The sequence below is a fragment of the Motacilla alba genome, chromosome 18 (genome assembly GCF_015832195.1).
Source record: "Motacilla alba alba isolate MOTALB_02 chromosome 18, Motacilla_alba_V1.0_pri, whole genome shotgun sequence".
Taxonomy (NCBI): domain Eukaryota; kingdom Metazoa; phylum Chordata; class Aves; order Passeriformes; family Motacillidae; genus Motacilla; species Motacilla alba.
In genome coordinates, this window is record NC_052033.1 from 144,304 (window position 1) to 164,660 (window position 20,357).

General features: G+C 44.1%; 1 protein-coding gene across 13 annotated transcripts in view; it reads left to right on the forward strand.

Moving 5' to 3' along the window:
• SPAG9 (sperm associated antigen 9) overlaps positions 1-8,008 on the forward strand; it is a 62,389-nt gene extending 54,381 nt beyond the window's left edge. For 8 of the 13 annotated variants that reach the window (XM_038156858.1, XM_038156860.1, XM_038156859.1 and 5 more), the window contains 4 exons: positions 523-561; positions 1,424-1,600; positions 1,976-2,113; positions 4,302-8,008. In XM_038156858.1, the coding sequence (XP_038012786.1) occupies positions 523-561; positions 1,424-1,600; positions 1,976-2,113; positions 4,302-4,417 (470 nt within the window). In that variant the 3' untranslated portion in view covers positions 4,418-8,008. The remainder of the gene's footprint in view (positions 1-522; positions 562-1,423; positions 1,601-1,975; positions 2,114-4,301) is intronic. The other 5 variants (XM_038156861.1, XM_038156863.1, XM_038156864.1 and 2 more) reach the window with 1 other exon arrangement.
• Positions 8,009-20,357: the final 12,349 nt, after the last annotated feature.

The window sequence follows — 20,357 nt, forward strand, 5'->3', positions numbered from 1 at the left end:
TGTTAAAACTGTTCAGTTCCATTTCATTTCTGTTGGTTGGTTGTGGGTCAGAACAGCCTTTTGGGGGTAGCCTGATAGTGGGGCTGAGAATTTTGGTGAGAAATAGTAATGAAGCAGTCACATCCTTGCATAAGCTGTGGCATCTCTCAATCCCCTGGGTCTTAGTAGTAGGGCAGCAGATGATGTTCCAAAAGGGTACTTGAAAACATGAGTCATTCTGTATTATTCTGGATTTTCCTACCAAGGAAGGAGAGAAAGGGGAAACGTTGCTAATCAATCATAAACCTACAAATATGTGACCGTGCTTTTTGTGGTCAATTTTGTGCTGAAACTTCTATAGTAAGATGCTGTTCTTTGTGACTTTTGATCGAATCCTCGAATTAAATATCTACTGGGTTTTTTTAGGAGCTAAAATTTTAAGCTTTACCTTATCAAAAACCAAAATATGAGCGGTGGGTTCTCATTAATCCTTCTCCTCTACTGTCATACCTATCCATTTCCCCTTTCCTCCTTTCTCACTAGCTGTAATCCTCCACCAGGGACGTTTACTGGGGCTGCGGGGTAAGTGCAGATCCTGAACCAAAACCTACTTTCAGGCTTATAATAGCCACTTTGAGGCTGTTTCCCACTCCTTATAGATTTACCCTTTGTATGTTCCTAAATGTTTTTCCACTTGCAGTTACTGCATTGCAGCAGTTTTATGTTTGCTAAATGGCCACCAATCTGCTCAGCAGTTTAGCATATCATCCTGTGTTGCAGCTGAACTCTCATATAGACTTTCTCTTCCAGCCAATGTGGTATCACATCTTATAACTTTGTCATTAATCCACATCATTTGCTGTCTTGTTACAAATCACTGTTTCTTTCACTACTTTTGATAGTCTTTGGAATGGAGATGGCTTGTATGTCTAGCATGAGTACTTCTCTGGTTTAATGTATTTTAAAACTTCACAGTAAAATGTAGATGTAGAATGATAATAGGGTAGCTCTTTCATGCCCACAGGTGGCTGTTTCTAGAGAATTTTTGCTGGCAAGGACATACATTGTTAGTTGGAATGAAACTGTCTTTAATTACATGTTTTAAGTACATGGAATTTGCTCATACTGAAACACATTAGAGGTACTTATTTTCTATGAAAGATACAGTCCTGTCACAAATTATTTTTTCCCAAAAGTAGGATATTGAAATCTGGTGTTTATGCTAGACTAATAAGAATCCTGCTCCATTTTCTGATGTACTTAAAATAACGAAGCATGCAATCTTTTTCTTTCCAGCTCTGTCTTGAATTGGCATTGCTGCCCTCCTGTTTCATTTTTTATCTAAGTTGGCTTTAGCTTTTAGATGGTACCCATAAGGTTTCTTAACAAATAACCACTTCAGCAATTTGTTTTTTGAAGTAGAAAACAACCTCTTCTTTTACAGCCAATAAATCAGCAGCAAGCTCTGGAAACCGTCCGGGGAGTGTGATCCGTGTGTATGGAGATGAGCACAGTGACAAAGTGACTCCAGGGACATTCATCCCCTACTGTTCCATGGCTCATGCACAGCTCTGCTTCCACGGCCACCGGGATGCTGTGAAATTCTTTGTTGCAGTACCAGGTGAGGTTTTGGTACCACCTTCAAAAGAGGTGTTTTTTGGTTTGGATTTTTTTGTTTGTTTGTTTGTTTTTTCCTTCATTCACTTAGTTAAACACAGTGTTTAGTCAAGCATATCAAAAGTACTCTCAGAAACAATGTATTGTATTTTAATTACAAGGCTTGTCTGATTGCTAAGTACAGCCCTGTTTAATGGGAGGAAAAGGGCTTGATCACAAGCAAGGACTTTGCTTCCTTCTGTGAAAAAGGTGCTTCGATAAGTGAGCACTTGTCTGTTAAGAAGGCATTCAACTGCTTTAGGCATTGTCATCTAATGACCAAGCACAGAAGCTTTTACTCTGACATAAGGCATAAAAAAGTGTACTGTTTTTCACCCAGGTCAGGTTGTTTGCCCTCAGAGTAGTGGTGGAACAGACCTAACAGCTGATAAACAAGCCCAGGAGTCCTTGAACCAGAGTCCTTTAAAATCAATGTTGGTGATAAGTGGTGGAGAAGGATACATTGACTTCAGAATGGGTAAGAAATCTGAGCTTTAAATGAGTACTTCATACTGAAAGGGTATTAACCACTTAATAACTGCTGCTGTAATTGCAGTGAGTGCATTTGTGTGGTCAGTATATACAGTCTTTACCATACACTGCAGGGGGTAGAAGTATTTTTATTCGGACACACACCTTCAGCTTCTCCTCCTCCTCCCAATAAACCATGACCTTTGGGATGTGAGAAACGATGCTCACTTTTAAAATTTCAAAGGTTTATTAAACCTTAACAAAAATACAACGAAAGGACTAAATAAGAAAAAAATATAGCGTGGGGAGCAAAGGGCTTAACCATAATATGCTTGCCTACAAAATGGATGCTCTGCCTTTTATACCTCTAGCCCCTCCCAAACTCTCATCAGTCTCATCCCTCTTTGCTGTCTAGTGGTGGAGTTCACTTTCTTACATCTTGATTGGAGATCAGCTGTTACCATAGTAACAAGCTGACCCCGCCCCAAATACCAAGGCCATCGCAATGCAAGGGGGAGGACATATTACAGTAACATAACTATACATCTACAAAACTTCTCTTAACATATACATAACATTTTCCCCTTAATTGTGAGAGCCAGCCATCTCATTACTCATCTGTAACAGGGATGACTGTGTAAGGTTTTTTTGAAACTCTCCTTTGGAGTCATGTACCACCTTCCTGTTTATGCTTTCAGTCTTTCTTTGGCAGGTTAATCTTCTGTCTCAAACTGCTGGAAAAAATGTCCTTAGTTACTTAAATATGCAGACTGACTAAAAACAAGTCATGTTAAATGAAGAATACTCAGTGTAAAATTTAGTCATTTTTGAGTGGGAAAGTAGATCATTTATCTCTGCATGTCCATCATATTTGATCACTGCTTTTCTTGGATATCAGTTTTGCATGATCTAACCCATGAAAGATTTCTTGTGTAAACATGTATTTTCTTCTTAGATGAACTCTTTGGGGAAATAAAGTGAGAGCTGTTGTGATTCTGTGCTTATAATCTGCAGCTGGAGACCTTGACAAAAAGTGCATAAAAAGGTGTCACAACTCTTAGACCCACTTTTGACCTTTTGCCTGAATCTGTCTGTACTCTTTCAAAACCAACCAAACAGCAAAACAACCCACATAAACCATTAGCAAGGAAAACCCAGCAAGGCCATTCCAAATCCTGTCATCCCACTAATCAGTGACAAGCAGGTTCCTGGGGGGGCCGTGTTGGATTTCTGTGGGAGGCAGGACTGGAGACAGTTCTGTACCACTGTGCAGTGAGGGCTCAAGTGCTGCAGTCACTCAGGGCAGCTGGAACAGCCACATTCCAAATGCTTATTTTGCTGTCCTTGTGGCATGATGGCAAAGCCATGAGCGGAGTGCCAGTGCTGCCTTAGCCCAGCCAGTGCCACATGAGCCCAGCAAACTTTGGGGGTTTGGGGCTACTCTGTGTTTAGCTCCCTCAGCCCTCCAAAGGAGTCTAACCAGAACAGCAGCCAAAATTTGATTTGGCACCTTCCTGAAGGTGTAGGTCAGTTCCTGTTTCCTGTGATTAAAGTGACATGGACTGATTGATGGTCCTGGCTGTCCATGTGCAGTTCAGTGTCATCTTTGATCCCAGTCAGCTGCTGTCACCCAGAGTTCAGGTGCAGCTACAAAACTGCTCTTCTTTTTGAAGAGCAATAATGGAGAATATGCTCAAGGCTGTCTTTGCCACTGCGGGTAGAGTTGTGACAAGCTGGAATAACTGGAACAGGAGGAAAGAGTGGGAAAGGTTGACCATAGATATGAATGTTGTGTTGTCTCACATGTGCTCAATCACAGCTCTTGTCCCAGAGCATTTATATGTTTGGGTTTGTCCCAGAACACTTTGTAGTGGCAAAACCATCTCTATGTCTGCTTGGTAGTTTGCAGATTAGGTTTCTCTACATTAAAGAGTTATAAGTAATAAAACATGTTGAATATGGATACTTATGAAACTGCCATTATTTTTTGGGCTAGAAGTAAAGAATATCGCCAGCAGAATGCTGGGCTCTGAGATAATTATGCAACACACTCTGTTTACATTCACAGACTTTAATATGTTTTTATATCAGCATATGGCAACACTGTCTTTTTAGTGTTTTTTCTTGTCTTGCTGCATGTGGTGTTGATGCTGTTCTGGTTATTGGCTGCCTCAACCAAAGCTGTTTTTTTCCAGGTGATGAAGGAGGAGAATCTGAACTCCTGGGAGAAGCTCTACCACTTGAACCTTCTGTAGCCAAAGCTGAGAGGAGTCACTTGATAGTGTGGCAAGTCATGTGTGGCAGTGAGTGAGTCTGTAGGATGCAGTCGGACACCTTAAAAATTGGGGGGGGGGGCGGGCAAGCAAAAAAAAAAAAACTTCTGCATGTTTTGGGTTTTTTTTTTGTGAACCTGTTTCACTACATGATGTTGAAGCATTTCTTTGCCGTTTAACTTTATATTGAAACCTGTCATACTTTAGCTATACAAGAATTAGCTTGTGCTGTTTTACTGCACCCGTGTTAAATCAAACAGTGTGAGGAAATCAGATGTTTCTCCAGCTGGTGTGTGCACCACAGTGAGCAGCTGATACAGTTTTACTGTACTACAGCAATCTCATGTCTTCACTTCTTTGGTAGTCTCATTTGAGTTCAGCTTTGTTCCAACTGAGCTTCATTTCACTCTATAATGCATTGGGTAAAACAGCAAAGTTATTCCCAGAGTATGAAAAAAAAGGACATATTAAAAGATGGATTATTAAGACTCATCCAAATACTCAGTGAGGGCTAAAGCAAACTGTGTATTTCAGCTTTTGTTTTCAAACCTGGAAAATCTTGCTCATACCGTGTACACGGTTCTATTTGTTATATTCTTCAGAATTTGTGGGGGAAAGAGAAGGCTGTGTAGGAAATAAAATGAAAATATTTAAATAAAATAGTATTTTCACTATTGAACCTTAAAGTTTGACAACTGCTGCCCTCAGTAATGAGCAATTTTGACCATAATGTTTTTCCATCTCCCTGACGTGGAACAACTGTTTCTAAAGGGTATTCTTAGGTTGATATAAATTGGAAAATAACTGTAAAATTCTCAAACAGGGGATATGTTTTGTTCTTTTCTTAACCCCTTATATCCTAAGCACTTAGAATGATCTTCTCTGCCTAACTGTTCAAAATCATAAGTGTGTGAAGGTTGGAGACCTCAATTAGAGCATGAGAAAAGACTGAGAGTGTACAGGGAAAAAAACACATTCTGCACGAGTGAGATCATAAAGGTGATGCCTCAGGCATCAAAGTAAGTGTAGTTCCAGATAATTAGGTACAAATTGGTTTTTTTTTTTTTTTTTTTTTTTTTTTTTTTTTTGTAGCTCCATACCCCAGTTTAGTTAAAAAAATAAATAATTCAGCAACAATATTATCTGGTAACACAATGACAGAGAAAATTACCAAAAGTCAAGAGACTAATGTTAGGCTGACATTTTGTCTACTCACCATCTTTTTTTTTAACCATAAATGTGAGTTTAAGACTGTCTTCCTTTTACATTGAAATTCCTGCATTAGTATCAGACCTAAGTTAAACACTTCATGATTTCTGTACTTCAGAAGATTTAAAAACCTAGATTTGCTCTTTAATTTAGCCTCTGGAAAGTAAAAGTTTTGAGGGGTTTTAATAAACATCCAGCATTTACCCCCAAAAGGCTGGAGCTGTTCAGATTAGCAGAGAAATTTAGTTATTTGATTATATGAGAGAACTGAACAGTTTCAGAGGAGTAAATATAGAAACACTTTTTTAAAACTGCCTAAACATTTTTATGCAATAGGAGCAGTTCTGGTCTATCAGGCAAACATGTGTTTATATATTTTCTTAATTTTTAAAATGAACACATTTAGCTGAGGTCTATTGTGTAAATATATATTTAGGCAGCTTTTTCAAATGCATATCATAGCTGATAAACCAGAAAATCTCCATTCAGGTTTATTGGTTAGATTTGTATCTATAAATACTTTTTAAGCAACATATTTTGTACACAGCTGTTCCTCTCGTAAATATGTATTTAGGACATGAACTATGTAGTAAAAATCCTTATTAAAGATGTTTAATATCTTGGTAGTATTTTTCTCTTCAGAATGCCAAAAGCAATGAGAGCATGTTGTTCATAATTTGCTTTCCATATTCATCTTGAATGTCACTTTTAAAGTACTTTGGCTTAAATATAAGGTCTGGAAACTTATTAAAAATTATACAAATACCAATTATACAAAACTAACCTGAGTCAACACTCTTAGACCTATTTTAAACTTATAGGTATGTATGCTGAACATGAAGCACATCTGAATTAACTGATGGGATGTCTTAAGAAAAATGCTGTCTAACTTATTCTGTTGTGTGGGATCTTCATTGTGAGTGGTGCCGTTTCATTGCTTTTCCTGCCATTTTCTTGAATTTGTTTTTTTTTCCTTCAGAAAACACAATCTCCAAAGTTCTTTAGTCACTGGTTGATTGTCACATTCTTACGTTCTCAGAAGAAAAGCGCACAATTCTGTTCCTTGGTTCTTTGTAGGATTTAATTTGTTATTAAAGACAAGCTGTTTTCTCTGAGTGATGTTACTGCTCCAGCTGGAGCAGTGCAACCGGGCAAGTGTGTATTTGGTCTTTTGCCAAATGGAGCTGGCCCACCGTGCCATTTTAGCCACTTCAGTGGGCCAGCCCTTGCAAATATTTCAGAGAATGATGGATTGCTTCTGTCCAAAAGTGGAAGGGTTTTAGAGCAGACAGTAGTTGAACTGTGTAGCACTATGGGTGTAAATAAAGGCATGTGCACTTCTCTCTATTTCTCATTTTAAAACTTTATCCCCTGTCCTAAGGTACAGTAGATTAACTGGGTCCCTCTTGCCATCGCAGTGTGCTGGGCTATATAAATTCCCCTTAAGGTCACTTTGAAAAGTGAATAAAGCACGCAAATCCCAGGCACTGCGATGACAATGCACCCTCAGCTCCGTCTCAAGAATGTGTTTATGCATTACAGTCGTGATTAAAGCATCATATAAATAAGAGCTAATCTCTTGATATCTACAGCTTGTTAATAGTTTGGAAACATTTTGAGTACAAAATATGCAGTACATGACTTGCCTGGGTAGGGGTGTTTGCATGGTGAGGGTGAGGCTGCATTGTCCATTTCTTGGGAAGGTCTTCCTGTGCCAGATAGGATCGAGCTGACAGGGCGTAGTCACTTTATCATAGGCTGCCTTAGTAATAAACAAATGTTTAATCTGTCTTATTATACTAACTGTTCTAAAGAACGTATGTCTTTAAAAAATGCTGTGTAACTGAATATTTATTTCCATGTGAGTATTATAAAAGTTACCAAAGGATTAAACCTGACTTAGCACTCTGTAAATGGCCCTGTTGAGGTGGGCCTTGTGAAGGCCTCGCTCTGTAAAATGAGACATGGTAAACTCAAATACAGTTCTTCTTTAGGGAAATTAAATGTTCTTTTCTAACAGGGTTATGCCATATTGTAAGAACCTATATTGCACCTCAAAGCATTTTTCTATACACTAAATGTCTCTCCTGCCCTCTAACAAGATTAAGTTTCCTTTATTAATTTTGTTGATGCACATTTCTCAATCTTTTAAACATATATTTTAAACATTTTATGGTCTGTAATTTTTGAAAGTTTTGTCTGTTGGACACTTTATGCTGAATTTTACTTGCCTCTGTAATCTGAGATGGATTCTACAGCGTTAAACTTGCTGTCTGTTAAAACTTGAGGCTTCTTTTCTGTGAGCAGAAGAGCTCATATAGCAGTGTAGTTATTTCAGTATTTATTTCTATTATTGAATCCATGAGGTTCAGAATGTAACTTTGTACATGAAATATATATAAATATGTATATGAAACATGCATTGGGTCAGTGTGTTCTTTGTAATCTCATATTAATTTTGCCAAGTTTTGGTGCTATCAGAAGACACAATTTTGGGGATTTTATACTACTGCCAAATATTGTCATTATCAATGATGTGTTTAAATCAGTCCAGGACTAGTGTTATCCTGCTCTCTCATAGTGGGCTCAGACAAAAGCTGTGAAGAAAAGCTACGATGTCTGTGCCTCTCTTAAGAGAGAGATCTGGAGGAGATCTGCTTAATGCAGCTCAGATGAAATAGATTCTATCAGATGAAATAGATGCTGCCACTGAGATTTATTTTTGGCATTGTTTTAGCAGAGATTCATCAGAGCTCAAATGCTCGCTGGTTACTTCCTGCTCAGCAAAGGAAGTGATGTGTTTTTAAGGCAGAAGAATGAGGATATGGTGACTGCAGAAACAGAACACTTGGCCAGAGCCAGGGTTTCATGTTTTCCCAGCTCACCTGCCCCTTTCTAAGCACATTTGTCCCAGCTGTGTGTCCTGATCAGTGTGTCAGGAGTGTTCCTAAGAACCCCTGTCTTTTCCCAGGGACTGGGGGAGCCCCACTGGGTGCAGAAAGCTGTGCTGGGGACACAAAACCCCCCTGCCCTCCCCGTGAGTGTCACTGCAGGTGCTACTGCTGCCCTTGGGCACTGGTGAAGGGCTCACGTGAAGTTGTTTAAAACTTCCAGAACAAAAATGCTTCAGATTTGTTTGCACAAATGCATGTGCAAACACTGGAACCATCCATGGACGAGAACCACCAAATGTCCTGTTACCACTGTAGTACCACTTTGAAGCTTTATAAAGCTTTAAAGCTTTAAAAAAGCTTTATGGTGTTAACAAACCCACCATAATTTTTGCTTAGTTAGTGGAGTTTTCCTGGAAGATTTTTTCCTCTCTAGAACATATGTCCTGATGCATTTCCCTCTCCTTACAGTGATGGTTCTGGGGCCAGGTCCATTTCCAGGCAGGTCACACACTGCACTATGCTAAAACAGAGTATGTCTGTATTAAAAGGGAAGAAACATCATAAATCTTTCACTCCGGAGATGTTTCAGCTCTTCCAGCAGCCCTGGAGCCCCTCAGGTCTGTGCGTAAGTAATTGAGTTTTTCAGATCTGGTGTTGAGAGAGATAAGAGAATAGAGTTCTGAACTGAGCTAAGGAGTTACATGTGGTGTTTGGAGACTGAAGTTTGAAGCCACTGGAAATAACAAACCTGTCTGCACTAGGCATGGGATCATGGGAAAAGCATTCACTGTTTCTGAGGCAGATTTCTATAAAGTTCTCTCAGTTGTATCAGTTTCGTGCATCCTACACCAAGAGGTGTTCAGGGCAGAATATTAAACTTTTTCACTGCAAATGCTTTTATTGAAAAATACTTTTCTTGCTTGGATATTAAACCTCAAACTTACTGAGGGAGACTATTTCCCTTTTTCTACAATGGAATAAATAGTAAACCAAAAATTTGTGATTCTTTTTGCCTTCGCCTCCCATTTTCAGTGTTCTGTTTGAGCAATACAGTCTGGAGCTGGTACTGACCATTGTGGTGATCTCTGATGCACAAATGCCCCTTAATTCTACTGTAGAACAGGCTGTGAGGCGCCTCTGGCCAGGGACCTGGACTAGCTCCTGGCAGGGCCAGCAGGACTCGCTGTGAATTTGTGTGGTTACACTTCTTTAAAAAAACCTATTTTGAGTGCAAATAGTTTTCTGCTTTTTAAAACACTTCAGGATGATGGCAGGAAGAGAGCTGATGGAAAGAGATGTGGATTGGTGCTTATTACACTGTGCTTGAGCTTCTGGCCAGGAGCAGGAGCAGTCTGAGTTGTGACACAAGATGGTGCTCATACAATTCAAACACAACGTGGAGCCCAAGAGTAAACTCATTCTGCTTGAGCATTCTCTTCTCCTAGCCTTCCTACAGCAGCCAAGCCTCAGGTTCCCTGAAACAGCTCTCCCAGGTGAAGCTATTGTGTCTAAGGAAGGACAGAGGAACCCAAGCCACTCAGGGTTCAGGAGATGCTCCCCTGCCCTCACCCCTGTAAGTGCTCCAGTTGGGATTTGCCTCTGTCTGCTCTGGAGCTGGGACCTCCAGTCCAATTCACCTAACATCTGGGAAAGGGAAAGCTTTTCCTTTATTAGACAAAGGTCCTGCTGGGCGCTGGGATGGAGCCAGGCAGGGTGGGGGAGATGAGGTTTCTGGGCACTGCAATAGCTGAGCAGCTGCTCCCCAGCACTTCCCTTCCTGCTGCCTCTCCAGCCTTCAGGGAAGTTCTGTTCCAGTTTGCATGTGCAATGTTAAAGGCCCCCTTAATTCTCTGCCTGGGAACAGTGGTTCTAAACTCATGAGCCAGCAGACCTTCCCCTGCCTACCTCCAAAGCCCAGGGATTTGGTGCATGTTTGGGGGGTGCTGCTATCTCCTTCTCCTGAATGTTGCTGTGTCCAGGTGCCTTTTAGGCTGTCTCAGATTTGGAGCTTAAATGAAGAGGAAAAGGGAAAAAAAACCCCAAAAAATCATGTTGGAAACTTTCCCAGACATCACATCTGCTTTTCACTTCCGCCTTTTGGCACATGGGGCTGAGATGAGATCAATATCCTTGTGTCCCTGAGGCCCTGCCTTGGCTCAGGGCTGGCAGGGATGGAGCTGCCACCAGCTAGGCCCTTTGTGGTAGCAAAGTGATAGCAGCACTTCCTCCCGGTGTGATCCTTAGACTTTCCCAAAGCCTGGTATGCAGACACAGATCTCAGGGTCTCCCTTTAAAATTAAATTTGGCTGATGTTTACTTTAAATTCAAGGAAAAAGGAGAGCTGATGGTGCTGCCCTGGGTCAGAGCACATGTCCTGCTGTCCTGATTGGTGGTGGCTGAAAGCAACACCTGGAGGAGGGAGCGGGAGTGTGGGGAGGTGTCCACAGGTCACCCTGGAGCCTGCTGTGTCTCCAGGCTGGACGAATCAGCTTCTACCTTGTGGAAACAACTGGACTGATGGAAAATGGTGCAGCTGTCTGTATCCCAGCAGGACTAAAAATCAGGAAATCAGAGAGCTCACTGGTTTGCAAAGGCAGCTGGAATACCTCTGAAATACTCTGGATACTCTGAATGAGAATGATAGAAAATTTTACACTTGTTCTGCCACTGCATGGGTGCTCCTGGTAGATGCTGTTGCAGGGTTGCAGGTGCCATACATGGCTCTGTCCTTGCTTGGGGCATTTGGATTCTGCTCCTAGAATGGCACAGAGATCTCTGGGATGAGCAGCACATGGATCAGGTGTGAAATGTTTCAGTCTTTTCAGGCCAGACCTGGTTTGGGGTGGGTAACTGCACAAGGAAAAGTTGTTAAAGGCTGATGGGGGAGGCTGAATCCAGGGGAGAAAAGGTGCTGAGGACTCTTTTGGCTGCTAATTGATATGTTCAATGAGAGAACAGCAGGATGTGTGTGTGGGTGGGGAAAATTCAATCCTTGTCAAAATTGCCCAAAAGTTAATGAAAATCCCTGAGATAAGAGAGAGGTGTATTGTGCAGCATCCACAAACCCATTAGAGTCCGGTTGACTCACTTGCAAATAAACCCTGTGTGGGTGCTTGGGAGCTAAAAAAGCTCCTCTGCCCTGTGCAGATGTGCTTGTGTCTCATTCTTCCTGAGAAGGAAGGAAGGAGAGAGGAAGGATGGAAGCTCAGCCAGGCCCAAGCTCAGAGGTTCAAGGGGTGCAGGACCAGCCCCCCACCTTGGCATTGCAAACTCAGCACCAGACACAAAGTACCCATCCTTGTCTTGCTCAGGGCTGTGCAGATTTCCACATGTGGGATGAGAAAATGAGGAAGGACATTTCCAGAGGGAAGGAAGGCACCAGGAACATCCCAGTGCCATCTGACTGGCAGTACCAGCACTAGAGAACACCAGAACAGAATAAGGGTTTTTATGCAAAGGGCGTGAGGAAAATGTTTTGCTGCTTTTTGGGTGACAACCTGCCATCAACCAGCCACAGCAAATCAATGGCTGGCTTTTGCAAGCATTTTTAATCCTCTGAACTTTGCAGGGTGCTCAGAAAGTCATTTCACCATAGTAACCTGCATCTGCAATAAAGCCCCAAATGTCACTTCTGGGCCAAAGCTGTGGCTGAACTGCAGCAAGCTCTGAGCAGAGAGCTGGGTGTGCCTCTCTGGGCACAGGTTGAGGTAAGAGTTTACACCATGATCGCTGTGGGGCTGCTCATCCTGGGAAGTTGCAGCTCTTCATACCCTTCCAGCCCAGGCTCTGATGCCATCCTGGTTTGCAGGAAGCTCAGGGCTCTGCTGGTCAGAATCTCTTTGAAATGCCTGCAAAATGGCCTGAAATGTCCTGTTCTCGAAATGGCCTGGTACATCAGAAGGGCTAGAGGTACAGGAGTCCCTTTTGGCTGACAGCAGATAAAGGGGCAGCATAAAGGGGGTTCATCCCTTCACTCAGCTGGGAAATCACACAAATGGGTCAGAAACCTTCAAAAGGAAGCATGGAGGAGAATTTTTGGAGGGATGAAGAGCTTTAACAAAGCTCTGCTGAGCCACCAGCAGTGTTCTGGGCTGACAGCAGCAGCACTTGGGTGTTGAACTGTTCTTGTTTTGTGAGCTGGGCTTTGCAAGCAATGTGAGGTGTGATCTGAAATCAGAAATAAGAAAGTGAATGAACTCTGAATAGGTCATTAGGAGAGTTTTCAGAAGGAGGCAGCACTGGCAGGGCTTTATCTGATGAAGTGGCAGTTTCCATGTTCCTCTTATGGTTCAAGCAGACTTTGCTGGGCTCTCTGTGCCTTGAGCAGCTGGCTTGAATGATACCAAGCTAGACTGTGCTTCTTGCTGCTCAGTATTGCTTTGGGCTGGTGTTTAACCATGATAAAAAGTAGGTCTCTTCTCAGACTGATCCCCAAAAGAAAAAATCAGAGCAAAAAAGCCAGCTGAGAAAGTCATGGTTCAGGAGAACTGCAGATCAGACTGGCACTAGTCTGGAGGTTCTTCAGAGCTGGCGGTATTTGGTCCTCCAGCTACTCTGCGCACAAATACTGGCCTCAGGGCACAGTGTGCAGCACACCTTCCTCCAGGGAAGCTTTGGTGTTTGGACAAGAGACACAGTAGCTGTGCTCCACAGCTGCTGCAATTTCCTTTCTTGTTTGTACAGATTCCATTTTTTAGGTATATCTCACACTCTGCTTGAGCAGCTCTCATCACTTCTCATCACAAACTAAATAAATCACTAATGCTGCAGAACTTTCCTTCCCCTCCAGAGAAGGATCACCCATACATGTTCTCAAGGGTACGAAGTTACTCCAAGGCAGTGGTCACAGCCCCAAAGCTGCCAGAGCTCAAGAAGCATTTGGACAATGCTCTCAGGCACAATAATGGGATTATTGGGGTGTCATGTGCAGGACCAGGAGTTGGTCTTTGATGATCCTTGTGGGTCCCTTCCAACTCAGCATATTCCATGATGCTACATTGCTCCTTCATAGGGCTGTGTCAGGGCTGAATCTTCAGAGAAGCCTCCAAGGTAGTAATGGCATCAAAGTGGGTTGTGGTGAAGTGATGCTCCACAGTCACCCCCACAAGCTCTGGCATCGCAGCAGAAACATTGCCAAGCCCTGGGGAAGATCCTTCTGCAAGCCAAGACATGGATACAACCACTGTTCAATTTATCTCTTCAAAAGTTTTGATTTGCTGGCACCTAAAGAGATGGAGAGGGGTGAGAAAGGAGCAGTCCCACCAGCAAACACCTTGTTTCCAGGGCAAACACTAAGGACCAAGATTGGGGTGATGTTTTCCAACTTGGCACAGGCACAGTCTTCATGAGAAGCTGAAGGTTGGCACTTCCTGGCTCTCCTGTGCCATGGGGCAAGTGCCCAGCTGCCCTCCAAGCTCCCATATCTGATTGACTGCCCAACTATGCTTTAAAAGAGCCCAAATCAAGAAATGCTCCAAAAAGAGCTCACTTGGGTGCTGGAATTGAAGTCCACTCTAAGGCCAGTAGTAAATTACATAAAACCGTAGGTCATAGCTCAAGCTAAACCTTTTATAGGTCATAAATCCACATTTCCTGGATTTTTATAGCTTCTGGTTAAAAACGTAAAAATACTTTGTGATTGGAATAAGCCAGCTAATAATTTCTTGACATAAATTCTTTACTGGGGAAAGCTCCCCATCCCATGAGGATGTACCCTTCAGGAAGCCAGGGGATGTCCCCAGAGGAAAGTTGGGCATAAACAAAAAATGAGGTATGTGTGTGTACTGTCATTGAGGGTCTTGGCCAATGCCACAACACCATATGGTGGCACAATATTGTGCTCTCCCTTTAAATGGTGTCAGTATTAGGCGTCTTTATTTCTGCAGGTTTTATGGCTGTGGAGGGTGCAAGATCTTATTGGCCTTCAATATCTTGGAGTTTGTTTATTTGCTGGCTATCTCCCTCTCTCTCCTCATAGCCTGTATTTTGGGATCATTCCCATTTCACTCTGGATTTTTGCCTCTTTGGTTCAGCCTTGGCAGCGCTGAGCGGGGTGTGTCTGAAGTGTGACCGTCCCTATGAGATTTCCTAAATCATGTGGCACTGGGGACTCCACTGAGCCTGCAGTACTCCCTTCCTCCCCAGTCTTTTTGTGAGGCTATTCTGCCTACCTGACTCTTATTTTTTTCTGAGAGGTTTTTATCCTGCATTTGTGCTAACTTTCAGCTCAATCTGTGCTTTGACTCATTTTCATATTGTTACTATCTCAAACCTACTCCTTGTCACATATTTGGGAAGTAGGCAGGAGACATCCAAGAATCTGAAGCCAAAAATAGGGAGAATGAGAGAAAATAAAATTATGACTTTCAAGCTCTTCTGACTCAAACCCAGTCTAGCTGTGCAGCTGCAGGTGCATGGGATACCCTTGGGAGTGGCACCCTTAGCCATGGCCACACAATGGACATCAGTCTTCTCTCCCTAGTCACAGTGCTGTGCTCCTGCTGGTCAAGTCTGTGCCATGAGGTTCTCCTTAGTCTCAGTCCCTGCTGGCAGCCATATCCTTCAGCCTATTCACATACTCTGTACACACTGAGCAGGAACAGCACTGGGGTTGTAGCTGCTTTAACTTCTTTTAGGATCATGTTTGATTAAGCCATGTGTTTGTTTTCAGAATCCTTGCCTACTTCATGCTGGTTTTAACTACCACTCATTCTTAGAGCTGAAGTGGTTTTAAGTTTCCTTATTCCAGTCTGAGCTTTCCAGGTCCCAGAAGAGAAAACAGATTAGCCAAGGGCTGTTGTGGTATTAATTTCTCCTGTATTGCAATGTTGTAAAGCTTGAGTCAAAAGTTTCTAGGGAACAGTAGCTCAGTTAAATAATCCTGCTACTGGAGGAGTTAAAGAAGACATTTTCCACTCAATGTCATGCATGATATTCTATACAGAATCTAAAGAGCAGCATAAATTGACTTGAGAGGCATCTTTTAGCTGACCATGATATCCCTGGTGTGGACACTTGGTCAGACACTAGACCCACAGGCATTGGGATGGGCACAGCAGCAGGGAACTAAACCTCATGGGCTACTCTTGCTTATCCCCCGATGAAGTTTACTGGCACAAAAACACTTTTTCCTGGGGAAATGGGGCACCCCAGGAATGGGCAGTCCCTGCTGGCCAGGGGGACTCTGCTATGCTCTGCATGACTGTGTTGGGAGGGGTGGAGCTGAGGCTTCATCAATGAGGAAAGGGCACATCGAGATGCCTTGATAATTTCAGTCACTTGAGCACCAAGTAGGGTTTGGATATAAGCTTGGATTGCAATCAAACCAGCCCCTCATGGGTACTCCCCATGGAAGATGCAGCTGTCTGGTTTAGGGCAGTCAGCAAGCAGGGATTATCTCCAGTCTGGAAGATGGCTCAGAGCTGTGGCTTCTCCTTTCAAAACCACCATGAAGGCAATGCTGGCTGATGTGCCTGAGCCTCACACAAGCTGCTCCTGCATCTTTGTGGTGTATCCATATCCCAGCAGCTCCTGAGAACTACTTGTGGGCTTGTGCCCCAAGGGGTGGCCATGCCCCAAGGGGTTGTGCCCCAAGGAGTGGCCATGCCTTCTGCTCCTCCCTGCCCTTTACTCTCCCAGCAGGAGTGGTTGTTTCATCCCCTGGAAAACCCCACATTTCCATGGCTGGGGGTGAAAGGAGTGTGGTGCAGCCTAAATCAGAGCAGAGGGTCAATGCCCCACCAGTGCCTGGCATTAGCCCCTCAGAGCACTGTCCATACATCCTCTCTTTTTGGCAGTCTCTGGCTGGGAGCCCAGGATGTGCTGGGAGCCCAGGACACAACCGTCTCTCCTGTTAAACCTCTGTGAGTTTCCTATTGCTGGAGAGGCACTTGCTTGATGCCCAAAGACACTCAAGTGCTTAATTATGTCCTATAACTCTGACAGATTGTATCACCACTATTGTTAGGGCTCTTACTTCTGGTATGAGCCCTGTATCTCTCTTTTCAGCCTTTTATTTTCAGTTTCTTATTGCTGTTTCTTAAACTCGTCTCCAGCACCAGGTGGGCAGCAGCTGGGGAAGTATTTTTGTCTGCAGGCAGCACAATGAGGTGCTCCAAGGTGACAGGACCTGCTGGTGTGGGGGGACAGGCACAGTTTTGGTTGTCCAGCAGCTGACATCCAGCCAGGTCTGCAGCTGGCGTGTGGCAGCTGAACCCCAAATCAAAGCCCCATCCCAGGGCAGGACCTGCACTTCAGGCATGGCTACTCCTGGTGGAAACCCAGCCCATGGTGGGTCTGTCTCAGCTGTTTCCAAACACAGCTGAGTATACAGAAATGGGGTGTTGTGTTGGTTTGGGGATCTTGTTTGTGGTTTGCAGCACTGAGGTGTGAGCTTGGTGAGGTCTCAGGAAGGTAAGACACATCCCTGCTGCACATCCCACACCAAGGTGGTCCTCCCAGCACAGTGGGATCATCCAGAGGTGAGGGAGCAGCAGGGTGACAGGCACATGAGTCAGATAACTCCAAGTCCTTCCCCTGTCCCTCCCAGCTCCATTCAGGGAGACAGGAGTTGTGTCACCCCTCTCTTGGCACCAAGGCCTCTGGCAGGGACCCAGCGAGCTGGATGGGACAGAAGGAGAAACCTGGCCCGGGGGGAAATGCAGGGCTGGAAGAGGAACGACCCAGGGCTCCCGGCTGCTGACAGGGGGACAGAAATAGCCACGCACAGTTCCCTGGAGAGCGGGCACACAGCATGGACATCCATGGGGAAACCCTCCCCTGGAGCAGTGACCCAGACAGTGTCTGGCTTCCTCCCATCAGTGCTTCTCCCAGCTGCTGCTTGCTGGTTTACCAGCATCACCCATCCCCTCTGCATAATCCCTTCCCTCTCTGCAGGCCAAGAGTTCACCTGAAGGCCATCAGAGGGATTTAAGCTTTTAGCAGAGAAGTAAAGGGGTTTTGGAGAGAACTAAACCAGCCCTGCTGACCTGTGTGAACTGTTGGGCTGTGAGTCTGGGCCCTGACTGACAGACTGGGGTGTTCTGTCTTGTTATTTTATGGAATAACAAGGCATTTCCTCATTAAAATGCTTTACATTTCCTTGTAAAGCAGCAATCTGGAAATGCCCTTGTCACAGAGTCTTGGTGGATGTCTGTCCATAGCAGCGCTTCAAGAGCCTTTGCAGGGTATGTTCCTCGAGAGGATGCTTCTCTATGTCAATGTGAATCCAGTTTGCTTTGCAGTGAAGCAGGGGCTTCCAGACCTCCACCATCAGTGCTGCCATTTTCTCTCTGCTAATTGAGACATGGGAAACATGTCCAAGGTGGCGCAAGACAGCTGGTTACCTCAAAGTGAATCTTCTGAACTGAATTATATTTCTTGTCCTGCAACATACACTGAGGTGGAGCTGGGGATGGGATGATGATGGATGGAGCAGGCAGCTGAAACAGCAACAGGGGTGGGCAGGGACAGGGGGAAGCAGCATCTCGAATCTTGCTGTCATTTGTGGAGTGTACAACTTTAAGGTTACGAATACAAGCTGACATCTGCTGGTGTGTGCAATCCTGCCAGGACGGACATGTGACAGGCTTCAGGAGAGAGAATTTTAGGCAGCCTGTTCCAAACCAACCACCTTTATGTCAGCATCTGAACTTTGTTTTTGCCATGCATTTCTTCTTTTTTATTGTTGCAGGTTTTTATGGCTTTTTGTATCAACCTTGGTGCTAATATTGGGTTTATTTAGTGCTGTTTTTCTGCTGTATCCCTCCTGCTGCTGGTCTCTGCTGCAGCCAGGCTGAGCCCAAGTCTATGGCTTTGGTGTGAGGTGTTACCATCTGCATGCTTCCATGGGCCTTTGTGGACTTAGATTTTAGTAGCAAATAGTGAATGACTGCAGTCCTGGGATGGACATCAGGCAGAACCATAGGATTCTCCTTGACTGACCAGCTGACCAAATGTAATAGCAAGGTATTTCTGCTAATTAGCTGGAACCTGTGAGCTGGTGGTGTGTAGCACACACACACACACACACACAACCTGCCTGGGGATAGTGGGGGCTCTGAGCACACAGAGTCTCTGTGTGAGAGATTCACTTCAAAACAGACAGTGTGGGACGCCCAGCTGCTCAGGAAAGTAATGGGCCCCAAATTTAAGCTTTTAGAAAGCTCCTTTTCCTCTACTTTTTATTTTTTCTTTCCCCCATATGAACAGGACAATTAATCCTTTGTACTGCTAAGTATTATTTAATACACATACTGCCTACCCCCCTCACTAATTTGGGTGGCAGTAGCAAGGTCTTTCTGTGTGTATTCAGTCAGAATGAGGAAGTTCATCAGGCCCTCTGGCCAAGGCATTCTGAGGATTGCCAATAACAATGTCCCCATGCCCCTGAACACATAATCTCTGTAAGAAAATTAGGCTCAAACAGGTGGGTGAGATGATCTGGAGCTCTTCTGTGCAGAGCACTGACTCCACATGTCTCCTCTAGGCTCCAAACACACCTTCAACTTGGGCACATGGGCTGGACAAAAATTAGGAAGAAAGGGTCATGTTCATGATGGGTCATGCCTGAGCTGTGGCTTGAAGCAGCAGCAAGTTTCTGCTGGATTATTTTCTCTCGTCCCATAACACTTTTTTCCCTGAAACCTTTCAGACTTGGGCTGGTCTCTAGCCCTTTGAGACTGAAGCAAAGCCTACCTAACCCCACGCTGCTGAAGCGGATGTGAAAATAAAGCAGGTTGGCTATTTTTGAGCCATGAGTAAGATCAGAAAGCATGTCCTGACAGGCAGCAGCCACTGCTGCTCAAGCCTGTCACCCAGGATAGGGTGGGTGACCAATGGCACCCACTGCACCCCCCAGCTCCAGAAGAACAGCAACCAAACCCCAAACAGCCAGCAGAGTACATGGCACACCTGGTGCCTCACTAGGCACTGGGTATTTGGATAAGGATATTGCTTTTATTCCCTTTTTCATGTGCCACTTCTGTTATTTAATGTGTGGCTAAAATAGACGATGGAATAAAATTCCCAAATATTGAGGTAGAAGGATAAGAGCCTGGATTTCCTGATCCTCTAGCCCAATAAGCCTAGTGATCATCTTGGTCCTAAGAAAGAGTTTGGAAACTGAAGGTGATGTTTTGGCAAGGGCAGGTAAAACCAACACCAGCAGGAACTGGCTTGCTTATATTTTCATTTTCAAGGGGGTTATCAAGAATCTGTTCCATAAGGATCCACAGTGCTGTCAGCTCCAGCAGCTGCCAGGTATTTAGCTGAGGGGTAATTAGGGAGGCAGAGGTTCAGAAGAGCATTCATGCATGTGCCCACTGAAATGGCATCCAAAACCATGGCTCTGAAACTTGTTTTCATTTGGGAGACTCCCCAGCTCAGGAGGTACGCTTTACTGGAGAAGAGACCTTCGGTGCTGAAGAGTAGGATGGAGTTTTCTGCTCTGTAATTTTATATTGGCAAGGGCTTGTAGTCACTTTTCTATATCTGCCTCCTTCCATTTGTGAGTAAAAATCCAAGGGTTGCCTTGTGGTTTTTTTTTTTTTTAGTTCGTAGTTTCTTACCATTACTGCAATGAAAACAGTCCTCAAACAGTATCATTAAAAGGTAAAGGCAGGGAAACATTTTCACTTCCGCAGTCTTCAGGCTTCAAAAAAATGATGGGGATCTTGAACTCCCAACACTGGAACAGGAGATGGGATTGACAGAGGCAAGAATTCTGGTTGCCCTTTTCCTTCAGCTACAAAAGGCAGTTTGTGTTGAGCAGTGAGACTAGGGGGAGGATTTGGTTTGGGAAGGTGGGGTCAGCTGTGCTGTCACTGTGGGAGCATCCTGCCAAAGGCGCCAGGTCACCTCCTGCATCCAAGCTCCT